This window comes from Scardinius erythrophthalmus (assembly GCF_964197995.2).
Source record: "Scardinius erythrophthalmus genome assembly, chromosome: 23".
Classification (NCBI taxonomy): Eukaryota; Metazoa; Chordata; class Actinopteri; order Cypriniformes; family Leuciscidae; genus Scardinius; species Scardinius erythrophthalmus.
The window spans coordinates 3,462,114-3,489,330 of record NC_138243.1 but is presented as its reverse complement, the minus strand read 5'-3'; the positions used below and the strand labels follow the sequence as shown (position 1 = coordinate 3,489,330).

At 42.0% G+C, this 27,217-nt stretch overlaps 1 protein-coding gene across 2 annotated transcripts; it reads left to right on the top strand.

Annotated features, from left to right (window-relative positions):
• Positions 1-954: 954 nt before the first annotated feature.
• LOC308683377 (long-chain fatty acid transport protein 6) lies at positions 955-26,927 on the top strand. Of its 2 annotated transcripts, XM_081353835.1 has the most exons (10): positions 955-1,547; positions 3,209-3,415; positions 9,715-9,873; positions 10,038-10,162; positions 10,300-10,494; positions 10,642-10,732; positions 12,038-12,236; positions 13,411-13,508; positions 13,762-13,892; positions 25,990-26,927. In XM_081353835.1, exons 1-10 carry the CDS (start codon positions 1,070-1,072, stop codon positions 26,164-26,166), a joined length of 1,860 nt encoding a protein of 619 aa, XP_081209961.1. In that variant the 5' UTR covers positions 955-1,069; the 3' UTR covers positions 26,167-26,927. The 2 variants fall into 2 exon arrangements, with proteins under 2 accessions (XP_081209961.1, XP_081209962.1); XM_081353836.1 differs by lacking the exon at positions 3,209-3,415 and having other exon boundaries at positions 993-1,547.
• The last annotated feature ends 290 nt before the right edge of the window (positions 26,928-27,217 follow it).

Below are 27,217 nucleotides of genomic sequence, written 5' to 3'. Positions count from 1 at the left end.
TGTTGTGGATATTGTGATGCACTAGCATTCAAAAGTTTTGGGTATGTGAGATTTAAAAAAGATATATAGCCTACCTTTATTAACAAAAGAGACAATAAAGACATTTGTAATGTTACCAAAGATTTCTATCAAACTTTCTGTTCATGAACTTTCTGTTCATCAAAGAATCCTGAATCACGTTTCCACAAAAATATTAAGCAGCAAACATAGTTTTCAACATAATAATACACCAATAATAACTGAAAAAATAAAAAATGCACAAATAATGAGATATGAACAGTATATATTCAAAAAGAAAACAGATATTTGACATTATAATAATATTTTACAATATTAATGTTTTACTGTATTTTAGATTAAATAAATGCAGGCTTAAGAGACTATTTCAAAAACATTACAACTTGTTTTGATCAATAGCCAAAATTCATTCTTATTTTATGAATATTAAGTGAATCAGTAACATTTACAATGCACTTATGATATACACTAGTTTTATTTACTTTTATAATCGTATAAGACACAATTGGGCAGGGCATGTTTTATGATAGTGCGTCTATCGTGGTTATGATGTGAGAATGAGTTGCTGCCTTTACTCTCTATTCAACAGTAATTATACTTTTTTATAGAGAGAGAGTATTTTTATATCTTAATAAAAATTGCATCCATAAAAAATAAAGTAAATTCTGTGTGTCTGTATAAGATTGCAGTCTCACAACCTAGTGAAATCAATACATGCACTTTTGGGTTTATAGGCTACTATACAGCAGTTTATTAGATTATGGACTTTAACCAAAACCAAACTTATTAATGGACTTAAACCAAACTTCCTAAGGATATTTGCGATTATTTGTTTCCTGAAGTGGGAGAGAAGTGAATATCCTGCTGGACGTAGACTCTGGAGTATGTACTTGTAGTTTCATGATAACGAATTTTAGTCTTTGCAGTCAGTTTTGCGCATGCGCAGTAGCGTCTGAGGGTATTGGGGTGAAGATTGCAGCAGCTCCACAAACACACACGGTTCTTCTTCTCCTCATGATCAGTGTGTGTGTGTGTGTGTGAGTTAGGCATCATGATGAGCTGGGCCATCGGCACTCTGGCTGTCGGGATCGCCACTCTTCTGCTCGTCCAGAGGAAGTTTTACCCGTACTTCTGGGAAGACTTGCTGTATTACGCGAGGGTTCGGCGCGTGGGGAAGGCGATGATGGCGAGGATGAAGCGCGGAGTTGTCACATATCTCCAGTGCTTTGAGCTTCAAGCCAGAAACACCCCTCAGAAACCGTTCATCGTGTTCGAGGATCAGATCCTCTCGTACAGGGACGCAGATGTGCGCAGTAACAGATTCGCGGACGTGCTGAGGTCTCACTGCGGGCTGAAACACGGGGATGTCGTGGCGCTCCTTATGAACAACGAGCCGGACTTCATCTGCGTCTGGTTCGGGCTCTGTAAGCTGGGCTGTGAGGTCGCGTTTCTCAACTTTAACATCAAATCTCAGTCTCTGCAGCACTGTCTGCACAGCTGTGGCGCTAAAGCGCTCGTCGTCGGCTCAGGTAAGCTCTCGGGTATAAGTTAAGCAACTCAACTGACTGTAAGTGTAAAGGGAGCTCAGAGTCAACACCATATGCTATTATCACGCTATATAACTGCAATAAATAGAGACCTTTCCCCCTCAGTCGTTGCTTTATCTGGCCTTCTTCCCATCAAGCTGAAGTGAAGATGAACATGTCTGATCCTGTGAGAACGAGTGTGACGAAGAGGCTTTACTAACTTACAGCTCTTATGTCATGCTAGCCCTCATGCTAACGTTATAGTTGTTTTGGTTGCTTATTTTGTATTGTTTGATTTTAAAACAATTTACAAACAACAAGAAAAGTTTGACCAAAGAAATCCATGTTTTGACAAAGCCAAGCCTGACTGAACATTGTGTAAAAAAAAAAAAAAAAACCCAAACAAACAAACAAACAAACTGAAGTTCTGTTTAGGCTGGTATTGATTATTTATTCAGTTTCCCTTTCAAAAGAAATGTGGCGTCTGAAAACTAGGCTGAATTATTCTGTGGTTGCTGGAGTATTGATTGGCAGTTATTAACAAATCCGGGTAGATTACTTACAAATTGTAATTAAGACCGTAAACCATTACATTACACATTTAAACTAATATAATCTGACTACTTTTTGATTACTTTTATTTTTATTTTTACATTCATCACATTGATTTTTTAATAGGATTATCTTGTACCATATTAATATAAAAATACAAAGATAAAGAAAATATATTCCATTCTTTATCAACGATATGTGTATTAAATATTACGTTTCGTTAGGGTTTCCCAGACTGGGGTTTGTGAGTTTAATGAAAATCATTTTAAAAATCTAAATAAAACACTTATTAAAGATTATTTAAAAAAATATATTGTATTTGTTTACCTGCATGTTATGTGTCCATTAGCCGATATTGGAGAACCGTGAACTTCTTTTCTATTATTGGACTTTATTTAATTATTGACCTAATAACGTAAAATCTCAGTGGATACTTCAAGTAAATGCATTTGGCCAAAGACGTTCAGTTTGACACAAAATTTTTGGAATTGCATGCAAATATGAAATGATGTGAATTCGTACATTTTAATGTGTTTGAAATAGGCTACAAAAGCCTTCCAAAGAGGGTAATGCATTGTTAAATTAAATGAGAGAACTCTTCTTAAAAGTAAAATGATTTCTGTAACTCCAGTGATCAACTGCTGTGTGGTTCTCAGTTTTCAATGATCGGTGAGAATAACATATAATCATGTAATCAATAATCATGTAATCAATAAAAAAGTAGCCTAACTGTAGTCTGATTACGAGTATTTTAAAATGTAGTATAATCTAATTACACATAATTTTTGGAATCTGATTACGTAATCCAGATTACATGTAATCAATTACCACCCAGGCCAGCACTGATTGTTATTATTATTATTATTATTATTATTGGATATGTCAAATGAAAGAGTTGTGGCTCAGTATTCAGTGTTATGTCACATAATTAAGACACATGCTCACTGATTGATTCAATTTTAAGATGTGAATGTATTATAATTTGGTTTGTGTTGGTAATTAGTGAGAATATAAGCGCACAATAATGTGCACAATAGCTTCTGTACATATAACATATAGGGCTCTTTGCTCCTGCAGCCACATAATGTCCTGATCTTGTCCCGTGCTTGCAGACCTGATGGCGTCTCTGGAGGAGGTGCTGCTGACGCTGATGGACTCTGGGATAGATGTGTGTGTGGCAGCAGAGAGATCCTCATTGAAGAACATCAGGACTCTGCTGGACCAGCTGGACTCGGCCTCGCCAGAGAAGCCTGTGCTCGATGCTCCTCCACCAAACCTCATGGCCAACTTCTTGTTCATCTTCACATCTGGCACTACAGGTGCAGTACACACAGAAAACACCAACAGCTGTTACTCTATAACAGTTCAGGACGGCAGCAGACATGTTTCTAGTTTCAAGCTGCTTCCTCTCTGCATGCCATGGTGCTGCTCCAGGTCCACCTGGCCCAGGCACTCATGGACATGCACAAGGGTAGTTCAGACTGTGAGCTCATGGGTGAGTTCCGCACCGCAACTGACTTCTCTCGCTCGCTCTCTCGCTCGGGCAGAGGATCTCTTTTCTCGGTATGGATCTGGACTCGGTCCAACAGTCAACCACGCCTCACAGAGGAACGTGTTCAATCAGTGCTGAACGGCTTGAATACTGTCAGAACAGTGGTCCACTGAAACTTTTTCAGAGGCTCCTGGGGCATATGGCAGCCTTAGCTGCAGTAACGCCGCGCGGCTTGCTCCATATGAGACCGTTTCACCACTGGCTTCACGGCCGAGTCCCGAGCTGGCCGTGGCAGAGCGGCACACTCCGTGTGACAATCACCCCGGCCTGCCGCCAAGCCCTCAGCCCGTGATCAGACCTCCGTTTCTCCCTGAGTGCCCCTAGAACAAGTGTCCACCAACACCGGCTGGGAGGCCATGTATAACGGGCATGCAGTAATGGGGATCTGGACGGGACCCCAACTGCATTGGCACATCAACTGCCTCGAGTTGCTAGCAGTGCACCTTGCTTTGAGACGCCTCAAAATGCCGCTGCTCGGCAAGCATGTACTGGTCCGTACGGACAACACTGCGACCGCTGCGCTACGCTTCCCTCGCATGTTGCAACTCGCCCGCCACCTCCTCCTATGGAGTCAGAACCCTCTACGAGGCATGCTTCCGCCCTGAAGTGGAACCTGTTCGCTGAGTGGTGTTCTTCTCCGAGAAGACCCCCGAAGATGTTCGGTCACTTCCGTGCTTTCTTTCCTGCAAGATGGTGTGGTAGATTTTTCCCTAAACCTAACTATCTGGGGCGTCTCCAGTCGACAACTGGCCGAGTTTCTTACTCTAACTAACTTGCTTCCCTAAACTAGCTTCCTGCGCAGGAATAATCGACAAACAGACTTCAACAAATGTCCTTTAAATGCTTTACAGTTTTTTCCGATTGCTAAACGACAGTGAGCACAACTGGAGCTACATGTGCAAAACTCTAACTACAGTCTGCACTACCAACAGTCACCTGAGCTAAACAGTTCACATCACCTGCAAAACTCACTCCAAGCAACACAACTCTTAACACACGGCTCAAAACAGGCTCAGTGCAGCCAAACACTATGCACAACCCTCACTGAGATAACACACACTGTCACTCAGAACACACTGAGAGTAAAAACACTAGCATCAAACACCAATACAGAAAATACAAACTTTTCATCTTTACAGTTTGAACAATTTCAGTGACTTCATACAAAGTAATATTTTCTTCAAAGAAAAGAGTGACATTTTTTCACATGATTTATTTAATTTTTTAGAACATAACAATTCTTTAAGGTAAATGAAAATTAGCAGTTTGCTTCAATAGTCTGTAGTAATTTACGGAATTACAGTAATGAGAAAAAAAAGGTAGAAACTAAAAGTACATACGAACATGTAATGTAATGTAATATAATGTAATGTAATGTAATTCGAACAAATAATTGAGGGGCTAATCCTGCCTCTCTCTAGCATCAGGCCACAGGTTTTCATCAACATCACATCTAATGTTCTCTCTTGCCATGCACCTGGGGAAGAACCTTCTGGAGTGCCTTATCCATCCCTGGCAGTCGTGTCCTCACATCCGGCACGCATGGCTTCCAAAAGAGACCTTTGGTCATGTGGGTGGTGACCAAACACTTTCCACCCCCACCCATACAGAAAAACAATATATTGAAATATATATATGTGGCATATATTCCAAATACATTCAAATATATTTGCATTGTTGGTCACTTATATTTATCATTTTGAAATATATTCTGAAATATAACAAAAATATATGATGTTACAGTAAGTGTGAAATATATTTACATATATTTAACTAAAATATATTTATTGGGCCAATTTCGAATATTTGCATATATTCCAAAAATATATTTCAAATATATTTATTTTGTGTATGGGAGCCTTTCAGCTGAGATTGCAATCAGCAGTGTTTGAAAGGCACAAGGCTGAACTCTATTCTGTTTTGAATGTGTGGTTCACAGTTTTGACAGCAGTGTGTTAGCATTTGAACAAAGTGCTGTAAATCCACAGTGTTGTGCAGGTTGTGGTTAAAGTCATGGGATAAGTGTGTAGAGTTTTGAAAACTGTTCAAGCAATGAAAAACGAACTAGAGTTTGGTCCACATGAACTGCTGCTGTGCAGACTGTAGTTAGAGTTTTGCACATGTGACTCCAGTTGTGCCCACTGTCGTTTAGCAATCGAAAAAAACTGTAATCATGGCCAGGAGATCTTCCCGAGCAGTTCTCAGGGAATCTCTCCCAAGAAGCAAGGCCGGAGGATCTCAGACAAATTCCATTGAGAATCCCACCAGATAACACGGATACAACAGTTTTTATAGAATTGAGAAAACAAATAAGACTAACTTGTCACCTTCAATATGATTGGTTCAATTGGTTCAAAAGCCCCAGCCTTTTCCTACAGGCACAAGCAAACTCTGATTTTGTGATTACTTATTACAAGGTTTGAGAACTAGTCATCTGTCTAGTTTCACTTACCTAATTGTTATTTATACACACACACACACACACACACACACTCAAAGTCACAAGTTTTCCCCAAAGAGTTTGGAAACATTTAAAAGCATATGAATGTCGTTCCTGCAAGAAAAACAAATGTTCGTTTATTAATTAAAGTTGATTAATTAAAAAATCCATCACAGTGGGTTAGAGCGAGGGCTATCTTCCTCCACCCTCAAAGTGTCTGTTGCCTCTATTTGACGCACATCATGATGCTGTGGATCGGACATCTGTGGGAAAGCACAACTTCGTCAGGTTCCTGAGAGGAGCGAGGAGACTGAATAAGCCTTGCGCCCCATTTATGCCCTCTTGGGACTTATCTCTGGTGCTGACTGCACTGCAGAGACCTCCCTTTGAGCCCTGAAAGCAGCTGAGTTAAAAGTCCTGTCTTTAAAAACAATTCTTCTGCTTGCTTGGCCTCTCTAAAGAGGATAGGGGACCTGCACGCATTTTCGGTCGACGAATAGTGCCTGGGTTTCGGGCCGGCTAACTCTCACGTTATCCTGAGACCCCGGCCTGGATATGTGCCCAAGGTTCCTACCACTCCCTTTCGGGACCAGGTGGTGAGCCTGCAAATGCTGCCCCCGGAGGAGGCAGACCCAGCCCTGGCTTTCTCTGTCCCATCCGCTCCTTGTAGTTGTGAACAGAACGCAAAACCTCTGGACCTCAGACCAGCTCTTTGTCTGTTACGGAGACCAGCAGAGGGGAAAGGCTGTCTCCAAGCAGATGTTGGTCCACTGGACAGTGGATACCATCATCTTGGCGTGTCATTCCCAAGATGCACCATGCCCCCTGGGTTGTGAGACCACTCCACTTGGAGTGTAGCTGCTTCCTGGGCGTTGGCACAGTGTGTCTCGCTGATGCGGGCTGGGCGACACCAAACACATTAGCTAAGTTCTATAGCCTACGTGTAGAAGCCAGTTACACTTTAAGCCGTGTTCGAAGTGTCGGCTTGCTGTGACATTCCCCTCCTATGGACTGGATACGTGCGCCATTCTTCCTCCAGTAGAGTTCCTCTTTTGCCAAACCGTGTTGAATTCCTCCACACCCATCGGCAACGGACGTGGCGGAGCATCCGATGCCAGGCCTAACACTTGTATGCACTGGTGGAACCTGTGCTAGGCTGGGTCCATATGTTGTGATCCTTACGGCGATCCCATATGTGTATTCGTCCACGGTACGCCTCCCCGTGGATCAGTCGGTATGTCGACTACGCCGAACGTGACCGAACTGAAAGGGAACGTCTCGGTTACCCTCGTTCCCTGAAGGAGGGAACAGAGACGTAGTCCCGTCGCCACTATTGCTGGTCCACCGCTGACTCCGGGCTCTGCTCGGCTCCTCAGCGGAAAACAACTGATGCTTGCGTCCACTTCCGTATTTATACCCGCGCTGCGGGGTGGAGCGTGCATTGGCTCGTTTTAACAATACTCGAAGATGACAGGCTCCCTAAGCATGATCCCAATCAGCCAACACGTCGACTACGTCTCCGTTCCCTCCTTCAGGGAACGAGGGTTACATGCGTAACCGAGACGTTTCACAGACAGTCTTCGATTAAGCCAGGATTAGGCCTTAGTTCAATTATGACATTTAACCCTTGTACGTCCTTATGGACATTTTTTTTTATCATTTTGACTATGTTAGAGATTCCAAATGTATAAATTTTGTTTGTATTTTTATTGGAATTTTACTATTTCACTGCCATTTCCTTTAATAAAAATATTTTACACTAGGTTCTAGGGGTGTAACGATACCATATTGCCACGATTTGATACATACGATACTGAACTCATGATACGATATTATTGCAATACTCCAAGGGATATGATAAAAGGTTCACAGAAAATGTACTGTTGATTTAAAATGCTAAATTTGATATTACATTGTGTGTGTAAATGAATAGGCTTGGACTTGGTGCTGAAAACCCAATTCACAGGACAATAGAGACACCAGAATAAAAATATCCATGATTCTGAAGCTGAAAATACAGGATTATTTTAAGTGAATATGCTTGTTCACTGTCACTGACTAGATATATTTATAATAATGTAGGCCACTTTTTACTAACATCAGACATTTGACATTATCAGGACCCACAAATATTTCCCCACTGCTTTATTTTACATTATATTCAACATTATATATAGTAGTTTAATGTAGTACTGACACTAAAGCATGCACAGTAATATACTATACACAACTATTGTCACTATCCATGATACATATTTTTGCATTTTTGTATTGCAATATATTGTTGCACTCCTACTATGTACACAAAATAGTTACACTCAGGACCTTAAGGACAAAAATGTCCCCATTGAAACCCAATAAAACCAAAGAATCTGCAGTACCTGCAGTACCTGCAGCACAGCTGTCAGAAGAACCAAAGGAATTCAATCAGAAAAAGGATTCAGATCCTTCACTGTAAATTAATGAACAGCAATTTCTACCAGACCAGTCATGTGGCAATGACTATTCTATTCTGTTCTGTTCTGCTCTGCTCTGCTCTGCTCTGCTCTGCTCTGTTCTGCTCTGCTCTGCTCTGCTCTGCTCTATGGAAGCTTGTTTCCGCCACTGAATAAAACATTTTAAAAGATAATTGCGACTTTTTATCTCACAATTGCGAGTTTACATCTCGCAATTCTGACTTTATTTCTCAGAATTGCGAGATATAAAGTCAGAATTGCGTGTTTTAAAGTCGCAATTGCGTGTTTTAAAGTCAGAATTCTGAGATATAAAGTCAGAATTCTGAGATATAAAGTCAGAATTGCGTGTTATAAAGTCAGAATTCTGACTTTTTTTCTCGCAATTGCGACTTTATATCACGCAATTCTGACTTTATATCTCAGCATTCTGACTTTATATCTCAGCATTCTGACTTTATATCTCAGAATTCTGACTTTATATCATGCAATTGGGAGATATAAAGTCAGAATTGCATGATATAAAGTCGCAATTGCGTGTTATAAAGTCAGAATTGTGAGATATAAACTATTCTGAGGTAAAAAAAAAAAAAGTCCGTCTTTTTTTCCCCCCTTAGAATTGGACTTTATATCTCACAATTCTGAGAAAAGATGTCAGAATTGCGAGATATAAACTCGCAATTATGTGTTATAAAGTCAGAATTGCGTGATATAAAGTCAGAATTCTGAGATATAAAGTCAGAATTGCGTGATATAAAGTCGCAATTGCGAGAAAAAAAGTCAGAATTCTGACTTTATAAGACGCAATTGCGACTTTATATCTCGCAATTCTGACTTTATATCTCAGAATTCTGACTTTATATCACGCAATTCTGACTTTATATCTCAGAATTCTGACTTTATTTCACGCAATTCTGACTTTATATCTCGCAATTCTGAGAAATAAAAAGAAAAAATCTTTTATTTTTTTTATTTTGTGGCGGAAACAAGCTTCCATACTGCTCTGCTCTGCTCTACTCTACTCTGAGGTGTGGAGTGGTTGATCGTGAGCACATATAGAGTAGGTGATAATGTACACTACACGTCTGCCTAAACACGGGAATGTTTCAGTCTTTATTTTGCCCCAGGCACGTCTGTTGCACTGACGGTCTCCTGTTTTTCTCTGGTTCTCAGGACTGCCGAAAGCTGCTCGAATCAGTCACATCAAAGCTGTGATGTGTATGGCCTTCCTTCGCTTGTGTGGCGCTCGTGCCAGTGACAGAGTCTACCTGACGCTGCCGCTCTACCACATGTCTGCGTCGCTGCTCGGCATCGGCGGATGCATCGAGTTAGGTATGAGCTCACTAACACAGGGACAAATCACAACTGTTTTTCTGCACATTATATGTGGCGTCTCTATGGCTTCCATATAAATATTGTTATTGTAAGAAAGCAGTTGAATGTGAACAGTTCCTGCAAGTGTAATCCTTATCCTAACATGGAGCATTGTGCTTCAGGGGCGACGTGTGTTTTGAAGAGGAAGTTCTCTGCCAGCCAGTTTTGGAAGGACTGTCTGAAGTATGAAATTACTGTGTTTCAGTATATTGGAGAACTCTGTCGATATTTGGTCAATCAACCAAAGGTACAAAGTTTGTACTTCATGCTAAAATATGTAATGCATTTTTAGGGGTTTGTTTCTAGTTGACATTGTTTTGTCAAAGACAACATTTTATTGTGTTGATGTAGATAACATTAAGATTTTGCTTTATTTGTTGACAGACTGCAGAGGAAGCATCTCATAAAGTCCGCCTCGCCGCTGGAAGTGGACTTAGAGCTGATGTCTGGAAGGAGTTTGTCAGACGTTTTGGAAAAATCCAAGTTCGCGAAGCTTATGGTTTGACGGAGGCCAGTATTGGCTTTGTTAATTACACAGATGAAATTGGACCAATTGGACGAGCCAGTTATTTTAATAAGGTCTGTTTTTTCCGATTTGAGGTTTACTAATCCAACTCTCCAGTAACATTGAGTTTGAATGATGTGTAATAAATGAGATTCAAAGATGAATTGCAGTTCATTCAGAAATTTGAATGTAATGTAGCTCTTTTCTTTGATTTATTCCAGCTCAGTCTGCCTTTTGAGTTTTTAAAATGTGATCCACAAACGTATGAGCCCATACGGACAGACTCAGGACACTGCATTAAAGTGAGTAAAGGTGAGGTCAGTATATTTTTAATTGTTATTATACTTCACATTTTAAGAGCAGACATATATAGACCATATAAATTATAAAACTGCTATGTGACCCTGAAACGGGATCACCTACGCTGGATCATTGGGATGGGAAAGTATTAAGAATGGTACCTTTATGTAAACTTATGTATGCTTTACCCGACAGTGTCATGTTTTTGCTGTTGGAAAACATATCATATATACAGGGCTTGACATTAACACCCGCCAAATGACACATTTGACATAACAAATGTGTGTGTATTTCTGCAGTGGTGTGGTGGGTTGAATTTTATATATAATGTATATATTTTTCAATTGTAGGCTTTTAAAAAGGCACCTGAAATATTAAACTAAGTGCAATGTTTTAATCTCATAAATATACATTTTTGGAAACATGGGTACTGAAATATCTGAAACGTTCCAGTACTCATTTTCCGCAGAATAGATACACTATATTAGGAGTGCTTTCTCGCGCTCTCATCTCTGCGACAGCGAGTTACACACAAACCCGCCTCCACTCACTCACTCACTCGTTTCATTTGCTCCGGATGAATATTGTTGCTGTTACAGGGCTTGAATTTTGGTGTGGGATTGCGCGTATTACTCATTCCCCCAGATTTTGTGCTCACACATAAAGCCACCTCTCAGTACTAAATTTAATTCTTGTTCGCGGCTTTTGTGCTTAAACCGTAAAATACACACAAAATAATGTCAAAATGCCGGTCGAGTATTCATGTAAACACAGTCAGTCCGTGCGTCAGGTCTTAAGGTGACCGCAGCCTAATAAACCTGCTTCCAAATTATGAGATAATATTAAAAATATCGGTAACACTTTATTTCACAATGTCCTTGTTAAATGTTACATGTACTTACCATAGTAATAACAGTAAATTATGCACATTTACATGCAAATAACCAAACCCTAATCTAACCCTAGAGTAAGTACATGTAGTTAATTAATATTACTCAGTACTTATATAATTATACTGTAACAATGACACCTTAAAATAAAGTGTAACCAAAATATCTATATGGCAGTTTTTTCCCATGGTATCAGTCAAAATCATGGCCAGTGAAAATGCTGAGTGGATAATAACTTTGAAAAATCACTAGCCACAGTGGTTGGTGAGCAAAAAAAGTTAATGTCAAGCTCTGATTTTATAGATTTTATATTATATATGAGGAAAACTCATACAAAAAGTTCCAAAAATAAAGTAAAGTCTGATCTGTTTAGATGATCTGTGTGTAAGCAGCATGTGATCCTCAGGCCAGACTCGTGTGTTTTCAGGGGAAGCAGGGTTACTGGTGGCTCCAGTGATGTTCACCAACCCTTTCCTGGGCTACGCCGGGGATAAAGCCATGTCTGAGAGGAAGCTGCTGCGGGACGTCTTCAAGACGGGAGACGTGTATTTCAACACTGGAGATCTGATGCTTCAGGACCACAGAGACTTTGTCTACTTCAAAGACAGGATTGGAGACACGTTCAGGTCTTTAGTTCACTGTTTTTTCCCTCATGCTTGCAAATGTGGCTATAATGTTGGGAATCTTTGCATTTAATTCTGGCTTGTAGCTGCAAGAGGTCACCAGTCTAGGATTCTGTATGAATATTTCTAAACCCTTCAGGTCTCTGGCAGAGGGTCTGGCCAAGACTAACTTGGTGGGACTTCTGAAGATCTGCCCAGAAGCACAACCTTCATGCAGTAAAATCACAAACACAGGGCATTTCCTTCCGGCTCGTCCTTTGGGATTTCCTCTCTGAGCGGAGCGCTCTTACATTGACTGAACTTTTGACACACGCATATAAGAATATACACATCAGATGGAGACTACATTTACATCTATTATGAGAAAATGAGAAACGTCAAGCCGAAACAAGCCAGTTGTCATAAGAGCCAAACTAATGCCAGTGTAAAGCAGAAAAGAAGAGAGTTCTACTAGGTTTCTTTATTTATGGTTGTGGGTTAGTGAAGTCTTCAGCTGATTCTTGAAAGTTTGATGGTCTCAGCCCTTTTCTTCTCACAGAACTCAAAGAGCAAAATATAATAAAGTAATTCCTCATTGTGTATAGGTGAAATTACTCCAGTACAGGAAGGGATATGATTGACTGTTCTCACGATATGAATGATCTGTGGTCCTGTTTTAAATTCTTGGCTCGTTTTTCCATCCATCTGTCCATCTGAAAAAAAGAGGATTCTTGATTTGTCTGTTTGGAACTGTGTGAAATATGAACTCAAATGACTGCTAGGATCATGGTCCATTTGCTCTGTCCTTAAGGCCTGTCCACACTCACAATGATAAATATAAAGATAGCTACAGTATATATTAGCGTCCACACCAGCGGTCAAAACTGTTGCTCGAGCTCTTTAAAGCAGGACCGATTTTGATTGGCCGTCAATGTTTTTATCGCTCATCAGCTGGAAAAGAAATTGTACTGAAAGTGATTCAAATGATGTAGCTTCCCTGTGCCGTTATAGTTATTCTTATATTCAAAACAAGTTTTAGAACTGAAAATTTATCATTATTGTTATAGTTATTGTCCTTGGTGTGAACGGGCCTTTCGCTTTCACATCCTCAGAGAGCCATAGGGGATCATTTTGGCCTTTCTGTGTGTTTTTTTACACCCTGACCATGTCATGGATCATGTTCTTGGTTGGTTTGCAGGTGGAAAGGAGAAAACGTGTCTACCACTGAGGTGTCTGAAGTGCTGGGCGGTCTGGACTTCCTTCTGGACGTCAGTGTGTACGGGGTCACTGTACCAGGTGACGATCATCTCAGACTAACAGGGGCTGTTCTGTAGTGTTTACTTTGCTTGTTTTTTTTTTTTTTTTTTTTTTTTTTTTTTTGACTTTGCTTGTTAAATCATGTTTTAAATGATTGTTAAATAAACTTTGACTTTAGAAGCACTCGTTACATTTGACAAGATTCCAGTGTTTGAAGTGAGAAGGACAGTGGTTTCATCTAACAGTGTTGTGTCACTGGAGCTCGTGTGAATGAAGTCTGATGTTCCTGCAGGATACGAGGGTCGAGTGGGAATGGCTGCTGTTGTCCTGAAGGATGACCATGAGTTGGATGGAGAGAGACTCTACAGTCATCTGGTCCACACACTCCCTCCGTACGCATGGCCGTGGTTTCTGAGAGTTCAGGTATCTCTCGCTCTCTCTCTCTCTCTCTCCTGCTTTTCTGTTTACCTGTGCTGTTTGTCTGAACCTTCATGATTATTATATTTCTCATCAGTGGTTGAAGCAGAAGTTGACATGTCAGGCCACTCAAGTCAAGTCAAATTTATTTATATAGTGATTTTCACAATACACACAGTTTCAAAGCAGCTTTTCTGAAAATCATGATGTTAATGTTTATAATATGTTATTATCTTCGAGTCTTATAGTTGCATTTCACAGATTAGAGCTGGCTGGTAATATAGTTTACATTTTGTGATTTACAAGCAATCAAGCAGTTGAGATTTGCTATATAGTATACGTCACCGTATAGGAGTATGCAAAGTTTTGAAATTGTTTCCATTTGGTATAAACATGAATCTTAAAGTCTTCTGTGACCATTTATGGTCAGAAAATGCATTTAGCGTTGACCACTTGTAATTTGATCACCAAAAGCGTCTAACACCAGGATGGACACAGGACAAGCGACACTTCGGTTTTTAGTACGGTGGACGTCTAACTACTTATATTGACTGTGTTAAACTGGGATATGCAAGGAATAATTTAGTTTTTTTTTTCTTTTTAAGTTAATACTCAATTAATGCACCCACTCAACAGTGCAATCATTTTCAATAACTCTGCTGTCAGGGCGCCGTTTTACCACAGTTAGCATGTCATAACACATTTTTTAGGTTATAATCTCTAAAACATTCTTCAGCCACTGATTCAGCATCTTGCTTATAAACAGCTGACATTATTCTGGAAGAGTCACACAGCCAGAGTCATTTCTTTGACATTTTACATTGTCATTCAGCTATTAAAAAGTAATCAGGAACCTTTGGCTGTCAACTAATCAGGATCAAGCAGTGCTGTGGTGAAGTGCAACATACTGTGAGCTTATTAATGGATAGTTTATGCTTTTGTTGAAGCAGTCAGTCTGGATTATTTCAATTTATTTTTTAAATCATGCTTAACAGCTGATTTCGTGGTGAAAAACTTCACTGATCAGAGAATCGAAAGAAACAAATAGTGCAACAGTTCGGTTCAGGAAGTAAAAACGACAACTTCTAAGCCTTTAAAGACAGACCTGTTTTGAGCTTCATGGTTGTTAATTGAAGGTGCATGTGTTTGTTTAACCCTTATGTGCTGTTGGGGATGTTTTCATCCACTACGGGGTATTTTTGAGTCTTAATTTGGCCATAACTTTCTCCGTGTTTCAGCAAATGAAATGATTTTTGGTGACAAATCTTATTTTGACACATATTTTGGGAAAATGCTTTGAAATTTTTCAAAAACTCAACAGTACACTGTGGGCAAATGCACTACCCTTTCGTTATGTTCGAGGCTGAAAACAGCCACTACTTTAAACTGCTGTAAAAATGTATCAGATAAATATTTTTTTCAAATTTTTTTGGCATAAATCTATTAATCAACCTCAGTCCTGATCAAAACTACTAAATGTTTAAAAAAAATCAGGATTTTAACTCTTTAATTGCCAAATTCATAAATTATGTCACTGATTTGGGAAAAAAAAACACACAGAATGACTTATTTTCAATATAAAATGTGAATGTGGACTGTTTTTTTTTTTACCTTTTATCACAGTCCTGGACATGTCAAAGATTAGAAACAACATTGGTTCCCTTTCAAGGGAACTCGCGTTGCGTCAAGTTTGACGCTATGGGAACGCTTTGCGTGATGATGTCTTGAAGCACATGTAAAATCAGTCCAATGGCGTGGCGGAGCGTCAGATGCGGGTGACGTCACGTACCAGGAAACTATAAAGCCTGCTTGAAAACAGAGAGCGACAGCTTCTGTGTCTTCAGTAGCGCTCTATGTGAAATCTGTCTCTGTCTATTTATTGTTGTCTTGTCACTGAAAGCAATTATGTCCAGCGAACAGTTCAGAATGTGTGTGCATCCCTGCCCACGTTATATTACGGGTAGGGACACTCACGTTCTGTGCATTGTTTGTTTGGGAGAGGAGCATGCCCAGTCAGCACTCGAGGGTGCTGGCTGTGTGCATTGCGAGGCGCTGTCCATGCGCTCGCTCCGATCCCGGCTGAGTTTCTTCCGGGAAGCTCGCGTTCCCCAGGGCTCGGGTCCCGCTGCTGCCGAGGCACAGCGGCGATCTCAGTCCTGGGGTTCGCAAATGGATCTATCAGCGGGGTCTGAGACGGGCTCTGCCCTATCTCAGCCCTTACCTGATAGACCCGATGTCTGTCATCAGGGTTCGGAAGCACGCGCTGCGGTTTCTTCCGCCCCGATGATAGAACAAACACTGCAATTGTCCAGTTCTGAGGAACTGGATGTTGTTAGTGTTGAGGCTGAGTCTGAGGAAGCCCCACCTCAGTCTCATGCATTTGAAGAATTGCTGGATGTAGTGACGAGAGCAGTTGATAGATTATGTATTGAATGGCCATCTGATAAACAGGACGTTCGTTCAAAAAGTAAACTTGACGAACGCTTCCTGCCCTCACGTTTTCAACAGGGAGTTGTCCAAGATGGCGCCTGTGTGTTTGGCTGGCCGTCGGTCTCTCTCGTGTATATTTTTATGGATCTATTTATGGATGTTTACCTGGACCTTAAATTGCTGTACACGCCTGGTCTATGACCGCCAGTCACTACTGAACATTCGTACCTCTTTTATGGACATGCATAAGCAGGATGCAGCGCACGTTCTTAATCAAATGTACAGAAGCTTCACTACAGATACTCTGGAATGTCTTCGCCAGTGGCCTCTCATCACTTCGCGGAGAAAACGCAGGAGGAAACGCGGGAGTCGGGGTGGACGCATCATCAGATTGAAAGCGCTTCTTCGAGCTGGGATCGATCTAAATCCGCATCATATGTCGTGTTATGGCGGATATGTTACCTGGCGACTGCGAGCGCTGGCTCATCGATGGCTTCAACCTATTATTCCCCTGCGACCGTCTCCTGCCTGTTTGGATAGCTTCCCTCGGATCGGCTTTTGCCATCGGCAAAATGGCGTGACCCATGGAAATCTACGTTCATTGAGGAAAGCTTCGTCTTCCCTCGATGTTATTCCTCCGCCTAAAATGGCTCTGATCAACGCCCGATCCTTGGTGAACAAAACCTTCCTGCTCAACGACTTTTTCTCCTCTCATTGTTTGGATTTTATGTTCATCACTGAATCCTGGACTAAGGTTGGCGATCTAACCCCTTTTTCTGAATTAGTTCCAACTGACTGTTCGTTCTTTAACTCCCCCCGTCCAAATAGACGTGGTGGGGGGATAGTGACTATTTTTAAAAACTCATTCTCTGTACGATGCCGGTCAGTTACTGTCAGTGCATTTTCCAGTTTTGAAGCTCAGCTACTTCATTTAGACTGGAATGGCCCTGTTTTATTAGGGGTGATTTACCGTCCTCCACACTCAATACAGGATTTCATTCAGCAATTTACAGAATTCATTGGTAATATCACCACAACCTATGACCGTTTTTTATTGATGGGTGATTTTAACATCCACGTTTGCTGTCAATCAAACACCCTATCAAAGGATTTCCTCAGCCTCATAGAATCCTTCAACCTAGTCCAGTGGATTAATGACTCCACTCACATTCAGGGTCACATCTTGGACCTTGTACTTTCCTATGGGATGGCAATCAGTGATGTTGTTATATCTGATTTTATGCTTTCGGACCATAAGCCAATATTATTTTCTACATCCCTTCCTTGTATTTCTCACTCCACTATTGCAGACGTAAGACTGTCTCGGTCCTATTGCCCTCAGTTTGGAGCAAATTTTAATGAGCACTTTATGAAATCCTCATCGCATTTGCTTTTGGATTCACCGCTATTGGACCTACATGCCGACCGAGGTGTCGAGATCGTGGGAGAGACCAGTTTCTTATAGAGTTTTTAATTCACAAACCACAAATTATTCTGCTATATTTGGGTATAAAGAGCATGGTTATGGGGAGATGCCGAAGGTGGAAGAGACGCTTGCGAGCTATCTCTCTCCAGCAACGGCATCTTCACTAAAAGCTCCGGCGTTGCCTAATAAGCCCCTCAGAGTAACATCTTCTCTGGTGGGCAAGGCTTATTCAGCTTCTGGTCAGGCTGCAGCGTGTCTTCATACTATGTCACTGCTGCAGGCTTATCAGGCTGAATTATTGAGTGATGTGGATGAGGGCGGGGGTATTAGTCCTGAGGCTGTTGCTGAACTACGCAGAGCCACAGATCTGTCTCTCAGGGCCACCAAGGAGACCGCTAAATCAATCGGGCGGTCTATGGCAGCCCTGGTGGCCACTGAGAGGCATCTGTGGCTCAACCTCAGTGATATTAAAGACAAAGAGAAAAATGTTCTGTTAGATTCTCCTGTTTCTACGCATGGTCTCTTTGGCAACGCTGTTTCTGCTGCTGTTGATAAGCTTCAGGAAGCATCTAAGCAGGCAGCTGCTTTGCAAAAACTTCTCCCCCGCCGATCTTTTCATGAGGCTGCTGAGCGGGAGCAGCCTCACTCATCTAAAAAGAGCACTCAACATCGTGCAACTCAAAAACAGAGCGTGTCCGCCCGTGCTCCCCCACATAAACCACGGGGACACGGAGGGCACGCTCAAACCCAGCAGCCTTCGAGGGGTAGAACGGATCTGAGGACCGTTATTACCGCCAAGAAGGCTGCTGGGAAAAAGTCCTGACGTCCGAGGGCTCAGGACAAATGAGGGTAGTCCCCCCCGAAGTGCAGCGGTCAACACCTCTTTTTACGGTGCCCGTCTCCCTTCGGTACCCTCAGGTGACCGTTCTGCCAACCCTGCCACCTCCGGTGTTACAGGGCGCAGCGGTCTCCGGCGAGCACATATCTCAAGGACCACCCGGAAACGTAGTGGCCTCGGGATGCCCGCCCCCTCTGAGGAGGGTGTTAGAGCAGTCTGTTCGGTCGTTCCCTGCCGGTGCGCCGTTACAGGGCGACGAATTGACTACTCAACAACAAAATCCAGAAACCAGTCTCGAGAGGCTGGTACCTTTAGTAGAATCTCTGACAGCGTGGAAGCTACTGTCAAATGTTTCTCGTTGGGTCCTGCAGACTGTGGAAAAAGGGTATCAGATACAATTCAAGAAACGCCCACCTCGGTTTATGGGGGTCCTGCCCACAGTGGTGGGTCCCGAGCAGGTTCTGGTTATGGAACAGGAAGTAAACACTCTGTTAGTGAAAGGGGCCATAGAATATATACCTCCCTCCAACAGGGAAACTGGGTTTTACAGCCGGTATTTCAAAGTTCCGAAGAAGGACGGGGGATTGCGTCCCATTTTAGATCTTCGAGTTCTGAACGAGTCAGTCATGCAGCTCAAGTTCAAAATGTTAACATTGAGACAGATCGTGCCACAGATCAGGTCCGAGGACTGGTTTGTCACGATAGACCTCAAGGACGCATATTTCCATATTTCCATCCGTCCGTGTCATTGGAAGTTCCTGAGGTTTGCTTTCGGGGGCAAAGCATACCAATATCGAGTACTTCCATTCGGCCTAGCTTTATCACCCCGCACTTTCACCAAATGCATGGATGCAGCTCTGGCGCCCCTGTGCCTCCAGGGTATTCGCATCATGAACTACATCGACGATTGGTTGATTTTAGCTCAGTCGCATCGGTTGGCGGTTCAACATCGAGATGTTGTTCTCGCCCACATGAAAGAGTTGGGGTTACGGCTGAACGCCAAGAAGAGTGTGCTTTCTCCACTCCAGAGGACCACTTTTCTAGGCGTAGTTTGGGATTCAGTGTCGATGCAGGCGCACCTGTCACCGCCACGTATAGAGTCCATCCTTGCAGCTGTGAAAAGTGTAAAGCTAGGCCAGCTACTCACTGTCAAACAGTTTCAGAGACTGTTGGGTCTCATGGCAGCAGCTTCCAACGTGATACCTTTTGGACTGCTACACATGAGGCCCCTGCAGTGGTGGCTCAGGACCAGGGGGTTTTCCCCGAGGGGCAACCCATTTCGCACAATCAAGGTCACGCGGCGATGCTTACGTGCCCTGGTTATGTGGAAGAAACCTTGGTTCCTGTCCCAGGGCCCAGTGTTGGGAGCTCCTTGTCGTCGCAAACTGCTAACGACGATGCTTCCCTCACGGGTTGGGGAGCGATCCTAGAGGGTCGCTCATCTCAAGGTCTGTGGGAAGACCATCATTGTTCCTGGCATATCAATCGCCTAGAGATGTTAGCTGTCTTCCGGGCTCTGAGGAGCTTCATCACAGATCTCAGGGGGCACCATGTGTTAGTGCATACAGACAACACGTCGGTAGTCGCCTATATCAACCACCAAGGGGGTTTGCGCTCGCGCCCATTATCAAATCTGGCACGCCATATCCTCTTGTGGTCCCAGGGGAAGTTGCTGTCACTCAGGACAGCCTACATCCCTGGGGTCCAGAATATAAGAGCAGACACTCTGTCGAGACAGGGGCCGAGGCCCGGGGAATGGAGGCTCCACCCCGAGGTGGTGGAGTTGATATGGAGGGAGTTTGGCCAAGCACAAGTGGATCTGTTTGCGTCTCGAGAGAAGTCTCACTGTCCACTTTGGTTCTCCCTCACGCATCCAGCTCCTCTCGGACTGGATGCTATGGTCCAGGCATGGCCGAGGCTACGCCTGTACGCTTTTCCCCCAGTTGCTCTGCTCCCGGGAGTTCTGGAGAGAGTTCGCAGGGACCGGATTTGCCTGCTTCTTATAGCCCCGCGGTGGCCGGCAGAGTATGGTTTCCCGATCTTGTGTCCCTCCTCGACGGGCATCCTCTGGTGCTTCCTGTCAGGAGGGACCTTCTGTCCCAAGCAGGGGGTTCAATATTCCACCCCCGCCCAGAACTGTGGAACCTGTGGGCTTGGTCTCTGAGGGGGCCCAGCTCATAGAGTCAGGTCTCTCAACTGAGGTTGTTGAGACCATTCTGCAGTCCAGAGCTCCCTCCACGAGGAAACTTTATGCCCTGAAGTGGAGAGTATTCACTTCTTGGTGTAGTGACCGTCGGTTGGACCCAGTTAACTGCCCAATTGGTACAGTGCTGGAGTTCCTGCAGGACCGGTTCACGGCAGGTCTGACCCCGTCCACTTTAAAGGTTTATGTGGCGGCCATAGGTGCTTACCACATTCCTTTGGGTGGAATGTCTGTGGGGAAAGACCCTTTAATATCTCGTTTCCTTCGTGGCACTTGAAGGCTGAGGCCTGCAGTTCGCTCTAGGGTGCCACCTTGGGATTTGTCCATTGCGCTACAAGGCTTATCCCTGGCCCCCTTTGAGCCCATTGAGGAGGTTCCTGAGAAGTTTCTAACCCTGAAAGCTCTTTTCCTTCTGGCTATTTCTTCTCTCAAGAGAATTGAGGATCTGCAAGCATTGTCGGTTGCTCCGTCATGCTTAGAGTTTGCACCGGGTATGGTTAAAGCTTTTCTACATCCGAGACCGGGTTATATCCCCAAGGTCCCCACTAATGTGGTCAGACCTATTGTTCTGCAGGCCTTTTGTCCTCCTCCTTTTCAGAATGCGGACCAGGAGGCTAATAATTTGCTTTGCCCAGTTCGGGCGTTAGACGCCTATGTCCACAGAGCTGCCCTGTAGCGCAAAAGTGATCAGTTGTTTGTATGCTTTGGGTCCCCTAACAAAGGAGGTCCGGTGTCTAAGCAAAGGATGAGCAAGTGGGTGGTCGAGGCTATCTCACTTGCTTATGAGGCGGCTGGACAGCCTTCTCCTTTGGCTGTCCGGTCGCACTCTACGAGGAGTATGGCGGCCTCTAAGGCCCTTATTTCAGGAGTGTCGTTACAGGACGTTTGTGATGCGGCAGGCTGGTCCTCACCACACACTTTCGTCAGGTTCTACTCTCTGGATCTACACTCTGCTCCAGGGTCTCATGTTTTGTCTTCCTAGTGCTGCTCACCAGATTTCACACAGGACAGACATTTGTAGCTATGGAGGCGTTGGTATAGACGTTCCCATAGCGTCAAACTCGACGCAACGCGAGTTCCCTTGGAAGGGAACGCCTCGGTTACGACTGTAACCTCGGTTCCCTGAAGAGGGAACGAGTGTTGCGTCACCTTGCCATATCTCCTTCATGCCTGTCAGCGGCTACTTCAGACTTTTTACGAAGCTGTCGCTCTCTGTTTTCAAGCAGGCTTTATAGTTTCCTGGTACGTGACGTCACCCGCATCTGACGCTCCGCCACGCCATTGGACTGATTTTACATGTGCTTCAAGACATCATCACGCAAAGCCTTCCCATAGCGTCAAACTCGACGCAACGCTCGTTCCCTCTTCAGGGAACCGAGGTTACAGTTGTAACCGAGGCGTTTCGATGCATTGTTAGTTTTTGTACAGCATCAGATTTTAACTTTTTCTCCCTCATTTACTGTTTGTGGCTGTTTTTGCCCCATTGACTTCCATTATAACCACATTTTTTGATTGCAAAGCCATGACACCATATAATCATGCATTTTTGATTGTTGGTGGTTTGCCCTGTTGGGAAGAGGTAAAATTCGTCATTTTTACTGTTGATAACCAGGTGGCACCATTAACCCTTTAGATAGGCCTGTGCAAAAAAAATAGCTTAGTTTCTGGCTTTTACATGGAGTTATATGGAGTATAATAGCATATTTTGGTGTGTGTGTGTGTACGCCTCCCTACGCTCTCAAAAAATGAAATGTTTGTATGTACATGCATGTTGTGTATTAACAAATATTGTTTCTATAGATATATTCAACTTTAAATAAATAGTTGTATATTTCTGCATCGTTTTTAATTTGATTTTGTTGTTCCCAATGCTTCATGGGATTGTAGTTCTTACCCTCAAAGGTAACTTTTTTAACCCACTTTTTTTCTTTCCAATAAAACTTGGTAATGTTGTGATTCAGCTCGTACTGGTTGGCTTGGTATCGAAGACTTTCTTTTCTTTTTTTTTAAAATCCCTATGGGAAAGACTGATTGGAAGAAATACTTCTGGAAAAAGTCAAGTCAAGTCAAGTCAACTTTATTTATATAGCGCTTTTCACAATACAGATTGTATCAAAGCAGCTTCACAGTATTAAATAAAATAGTACATCAGTGTTTGTTTCTAGTATAAAACGTCCACGTTTGGTAATGCTGATCAATAGTATTTTTGATTGATTAATTAAATTAAGTATCCCCAACTGAGCAAGCCAAAGGCAACAGTGGCAAGGAACTGAAAAAACTCCATCAGGTGACCTAATGGAGAAAAAAAAACCTTGGGAGAACCCAGGCTCAGTCGGGGGCCAGTTCTCCTCTGGCGTTTATGAACTAGAGGCCGGATTTAACTGTAAGATTAAAAATATTATATAAATGCCTGGCTGAAGAGATGCGTCTTTAATCTGGTTTTAAACTGGGAGAGCGAGTCTGAGCAACGAACAGTATCAGGAAGGCTATTCCAGAGTTTAGGAGCTAAATGTGAAAATGCTCTCCCTCCTTTGGTGGATCTGGATATCCTAGGTATGACCAAAAGCCTCGAATTTAGTGATCTTAAAGAGCGCGATGGATTATAGGGCGATAGAAGATCCGTTAAATAGACTGGAGCTAAGCCGTTTAAGGCTTTATAAGTCAGTAGCAATACCTTGTAATTAATACGGACTTTATAGGTAACCAATGTAGTGATGATAAAATTGGTGTTAAATGATCATATTTTCTTGATCTAGTTAGAACTCTAGCGGCAGCATTTTGGACTAACTGTAGCTTGTTTATTGAGGATGCAGGACAACCAGCTAATAAAGCATTACAGTAATCTAGTCTCGAGGTCATGAATGCATGAACTAACTTTTCTGCGTCAGAAACAGATAGCATATTACGTAGCTTAGCAATGTTTCTAAGGTGGAAAAAGGCTGTTTTTGTAACATATGAAATATGATTTTCAAAAGACAGGTTACAGTCGAGTATAACACCCAGGTCTTTTACTGTAGAGGATGAAGTAACAGGACATCCTACTATGTTAAAGTTGTATTGTGAGAGGTTTTGTGGGCGGTTTTTTGAACCGATAAGTATTACCTCTGTCTTGTCTGGATTTAATAAAAGAAAATTACGCGTCATCCAATCTTTTATATCTTTAACACACTCTGTCAATTTGGATAATTTAGCGTTTTCATCCGGCCGTGATGAAATATATATTTGAGTGTCATCAGCATAACAATGGAAACTAATTCCATGTTTCCTTATAATATTTCCAAGTGGCATCATTTATATTGAGAATAATAGAGGGCCTAACACAGATCCCTGCGGCACTCCATAGTTTACTGGAGTTATGATCGATTTTTCTCCATTTAAATAGACAAAATGGTATCGGTCAGATAGGTATGATCTGAACCAGCTAAATGCTTGTCCTTGAACACCAGTATAATTTTGTAGTCGATCTAAGAGTATTGTGTGATCTATAGTATCGAACGCAGCACTAAGATCAAGTAAAACTAGTATTGAGATACAGCCTTGGTCAGAAGCTAAGAGTAAATCATTTGTAATTTTAATGAGCGCAGTTTCAGTGCTATGATGCGGCCTGAATCCAGACTGAAACTTTTCATAGATGTAATTTTCTTGTAAGAAAGAGCCTAGTTGGGCAGACACAACTTTTTCTAGTATTTTAGACATAAAAGGAAGATTTGAAATGGGTCTATAATTTGCTAGATTATTATGATCTAATTGTGGTTTCTTAATAAGAGGTTTTATAACTGCCAGTTTAAATGTTCTTGGAACATAACCTAAAGATAAAGACGAGTTAATAATATTGAGGAGAGGCTCTTCCACTATAGGTAACACTTCTTTCAATAGTTTAGTTGGTATGGGATCTAATAAACATGTTGTTGTTTTAGAGGAAGTGATAAGTTTATTTAACTCTATTTGTTCTACAGTTGTAAAGCACTGTAATTGTTCTTGCGGGGTGATAATCAAGGCTGAATTATAAGGCGCGATTGAGGATTGAACGTTTACAATTGTGGTTCTGATGTTTTCTATTTTCTCAGTGAAAAAATTCATGAAATCATTACTACTACACTGTAACGGAATATTTTGTTCAGGTGACGCTTGTTTATTTGTTAGTCTAGCCACGGTGTTAAATAAGAACCTAGGATTGTTTTGGTTGTTTTCTATTAGTTTGCGGAGGTGCTCAGCCCTGGCCGCTTTTAGGGCCTTTTTATAACTTGACGTACTGTCTTTCCATGCGATTCTAAAGACCTCTAAGTTAGTTTGTTTCCATTTACGCTCTAAATTACGTGTTTCTCTCTTTAGAACACGCGTAGTATTGTTGTACCATAGTGCTTTACTTTTCTCTCTGACCTTTTTTAGTCTAATAGGTGCAACAATATTCAGTGTTCCAGAGAGAATGGTGCTCATAGTGCTGGTTAGTTCCTCCAGTTCATCTGTTTGTTTGGGTTCACTGAGCAGCTGAGACAGATCCGATAAGCAATTTGAAAAATGATCTATGGTGGATGGAAGGATTGTTCTGCCTAATCGCAGCATGATACATTACAGGGGTACGTAATATGCAAGTTACCATGTAATGGTCAGTTACATCATCACTTTGTGGGATGATATCTATATCGGTTGGATCGGTTCCATGTGATATAATTAAATCGAGTGTATGATTAAAACGATGAGTTGGTCCGGTAACGTTTTGCTTAACCCCAAAGGAGTTTAATAAATCTATAAACGCAGCCCCTAACGCATCATTTTGATTATCTACGTGTATGTTAAAATCTCCAACAATTAATGCTTTATCGACATTGACCGATAGGTCTGAGAGAAAATCTGCAAATTCTTTTAGGAAATCAGCGTAAGGCCCTGGCGGTCTATATACGGTAGCCAAGGCTAAAGATAATAGGGATGTGGACTGTGGACTGGCCCTAATGCACTACAGTATAAGAGCATCTTTAACAACGACATACATCAGCAAATCCAATACTGAGATGTCACGATGTAATTTGAGTATATTGGAATTGTGATTTTCACAGAAGCAATGGATCCAAATCTGTGTTGTAAGAACAGAATAGTGCAGCACTGAGTGATGTATGTTCCTGGAAGAAACCGCACCCTGCATGTGTGCTTTTACACATTCATCCATTGCCTTGAGTCTTTATGTGCTTTTCCTGCTTTTGTCCTGCAGACTTCCTTAGACATGACGGACACGTTCAAGCAGCAGAAGGGAAGACTGGTCCAGCAGGGCTTCAGTCCCGACACAGTCCAGCAGCTGCTCTACTTCCTAGACGCTTCACAGAAAACCTACATCCCCCTCACTGCACACACATATCAACTCATCGTATCAGGCCAGAAGAGACTGTAGATGCATTGTGGGAAATGCAGTGACCCGTGAAACGATGCGTTTGGAACGCATCCACATCACTAGATGACATGTTTCTGGAAGTGGATTTATTACAGTGTAAATCCACACAGGCAGAACAGCAGTCAGCCTTTTATGAATTGTTTGAGTTTTTAGTGTTCTAGTTCTAAACCAGTAGGTGTCTATTGGGTACCGGGCCCAGATATACTGGAAAGATTTTGTTTGGATTTATTAACATCAATAAAGAAAACAAATTACTACTATAATCAGTTACGAGCCGAGTGAAGTGGTTAGAAAGTATTGTTTACTTGTCTTATTAACAGTAAAGCACAGAAAAGGGTTTTACGTATATTAATGTATAATAATATAACATCAGTTTATGAGTATTATCTGCTCTTGTTCTATTTCAAACACATGTCTGATATGTTTGTTACAGCAGGACTTCTATTAATGGATTCTATGAATTGGTTTTATAACCTCAATAAACAAGCTAAAATTGTGCCTTTTCATTTATATGCAACAATGTAAATAATTCAATGAAATGTAATTGGACAGTATATGATTATTTTATGTATTGTATTTGTAGCTTTAATCCTGTCCACTTTCCAGTTCAAGGCCAGGTTATACTGTCTGTTGTTTGATTGTAGTGCTGGACACTGGGAAACCTCATGGATTGTTCTGGCATGTATGACAAAGTGTAATTTGTTATTAATTTGTTAGCATCTCACTTACATAATAATAAAGTTAACTTTTTTTTTATCGTTCACTTGCTTATATTTAATAAAGTTGGCATGCTTTCTGTTTTTTCATGATGATTGGATGTGATCATCTAATAAACAGCGAAATCAGTTAATTTACTATTTACAAACTTGCAAAGGCTGTAACCCACAAGGGGGCAGTGGTAACCTTACACATCGTGTTCAAATGTTGCAAACAGGAATGTGATATTTAAGAACATATCGCGCGCGCGTGCCCGTGTGTGTGTGTTTGAATATTATGAATATGAAGTGCATATACAATGAACAGAAAATACAGAAAACAATTGTTTAAACTG

Excerpts from the sequence above, each read along its gene's own strand:
- LOC308683377 (XM_081353835.1), top strand. The coding sequence starts at position 1,070 with ATGATGAGCTGGGCCATCGGCACTCTGGCTGTCGGGATCGCCACTCTT. Across the intron at positions 9,874-10,037 it reads CGGCGGATGCATCGAGTTAG|GGGCGACGTGTGTTTTGAAG; the intron begins GTATGAGCTCAC and ends ATTGTGCTTCAG. Across the intron at positions 13,893-25,989 it reads CGTGGTTTCTGAGAGTTCAG|ACTTCCTTAGACATGACGGA; the intron begins GTATCTCTCGCT and ends TTTGTCCTGCAG.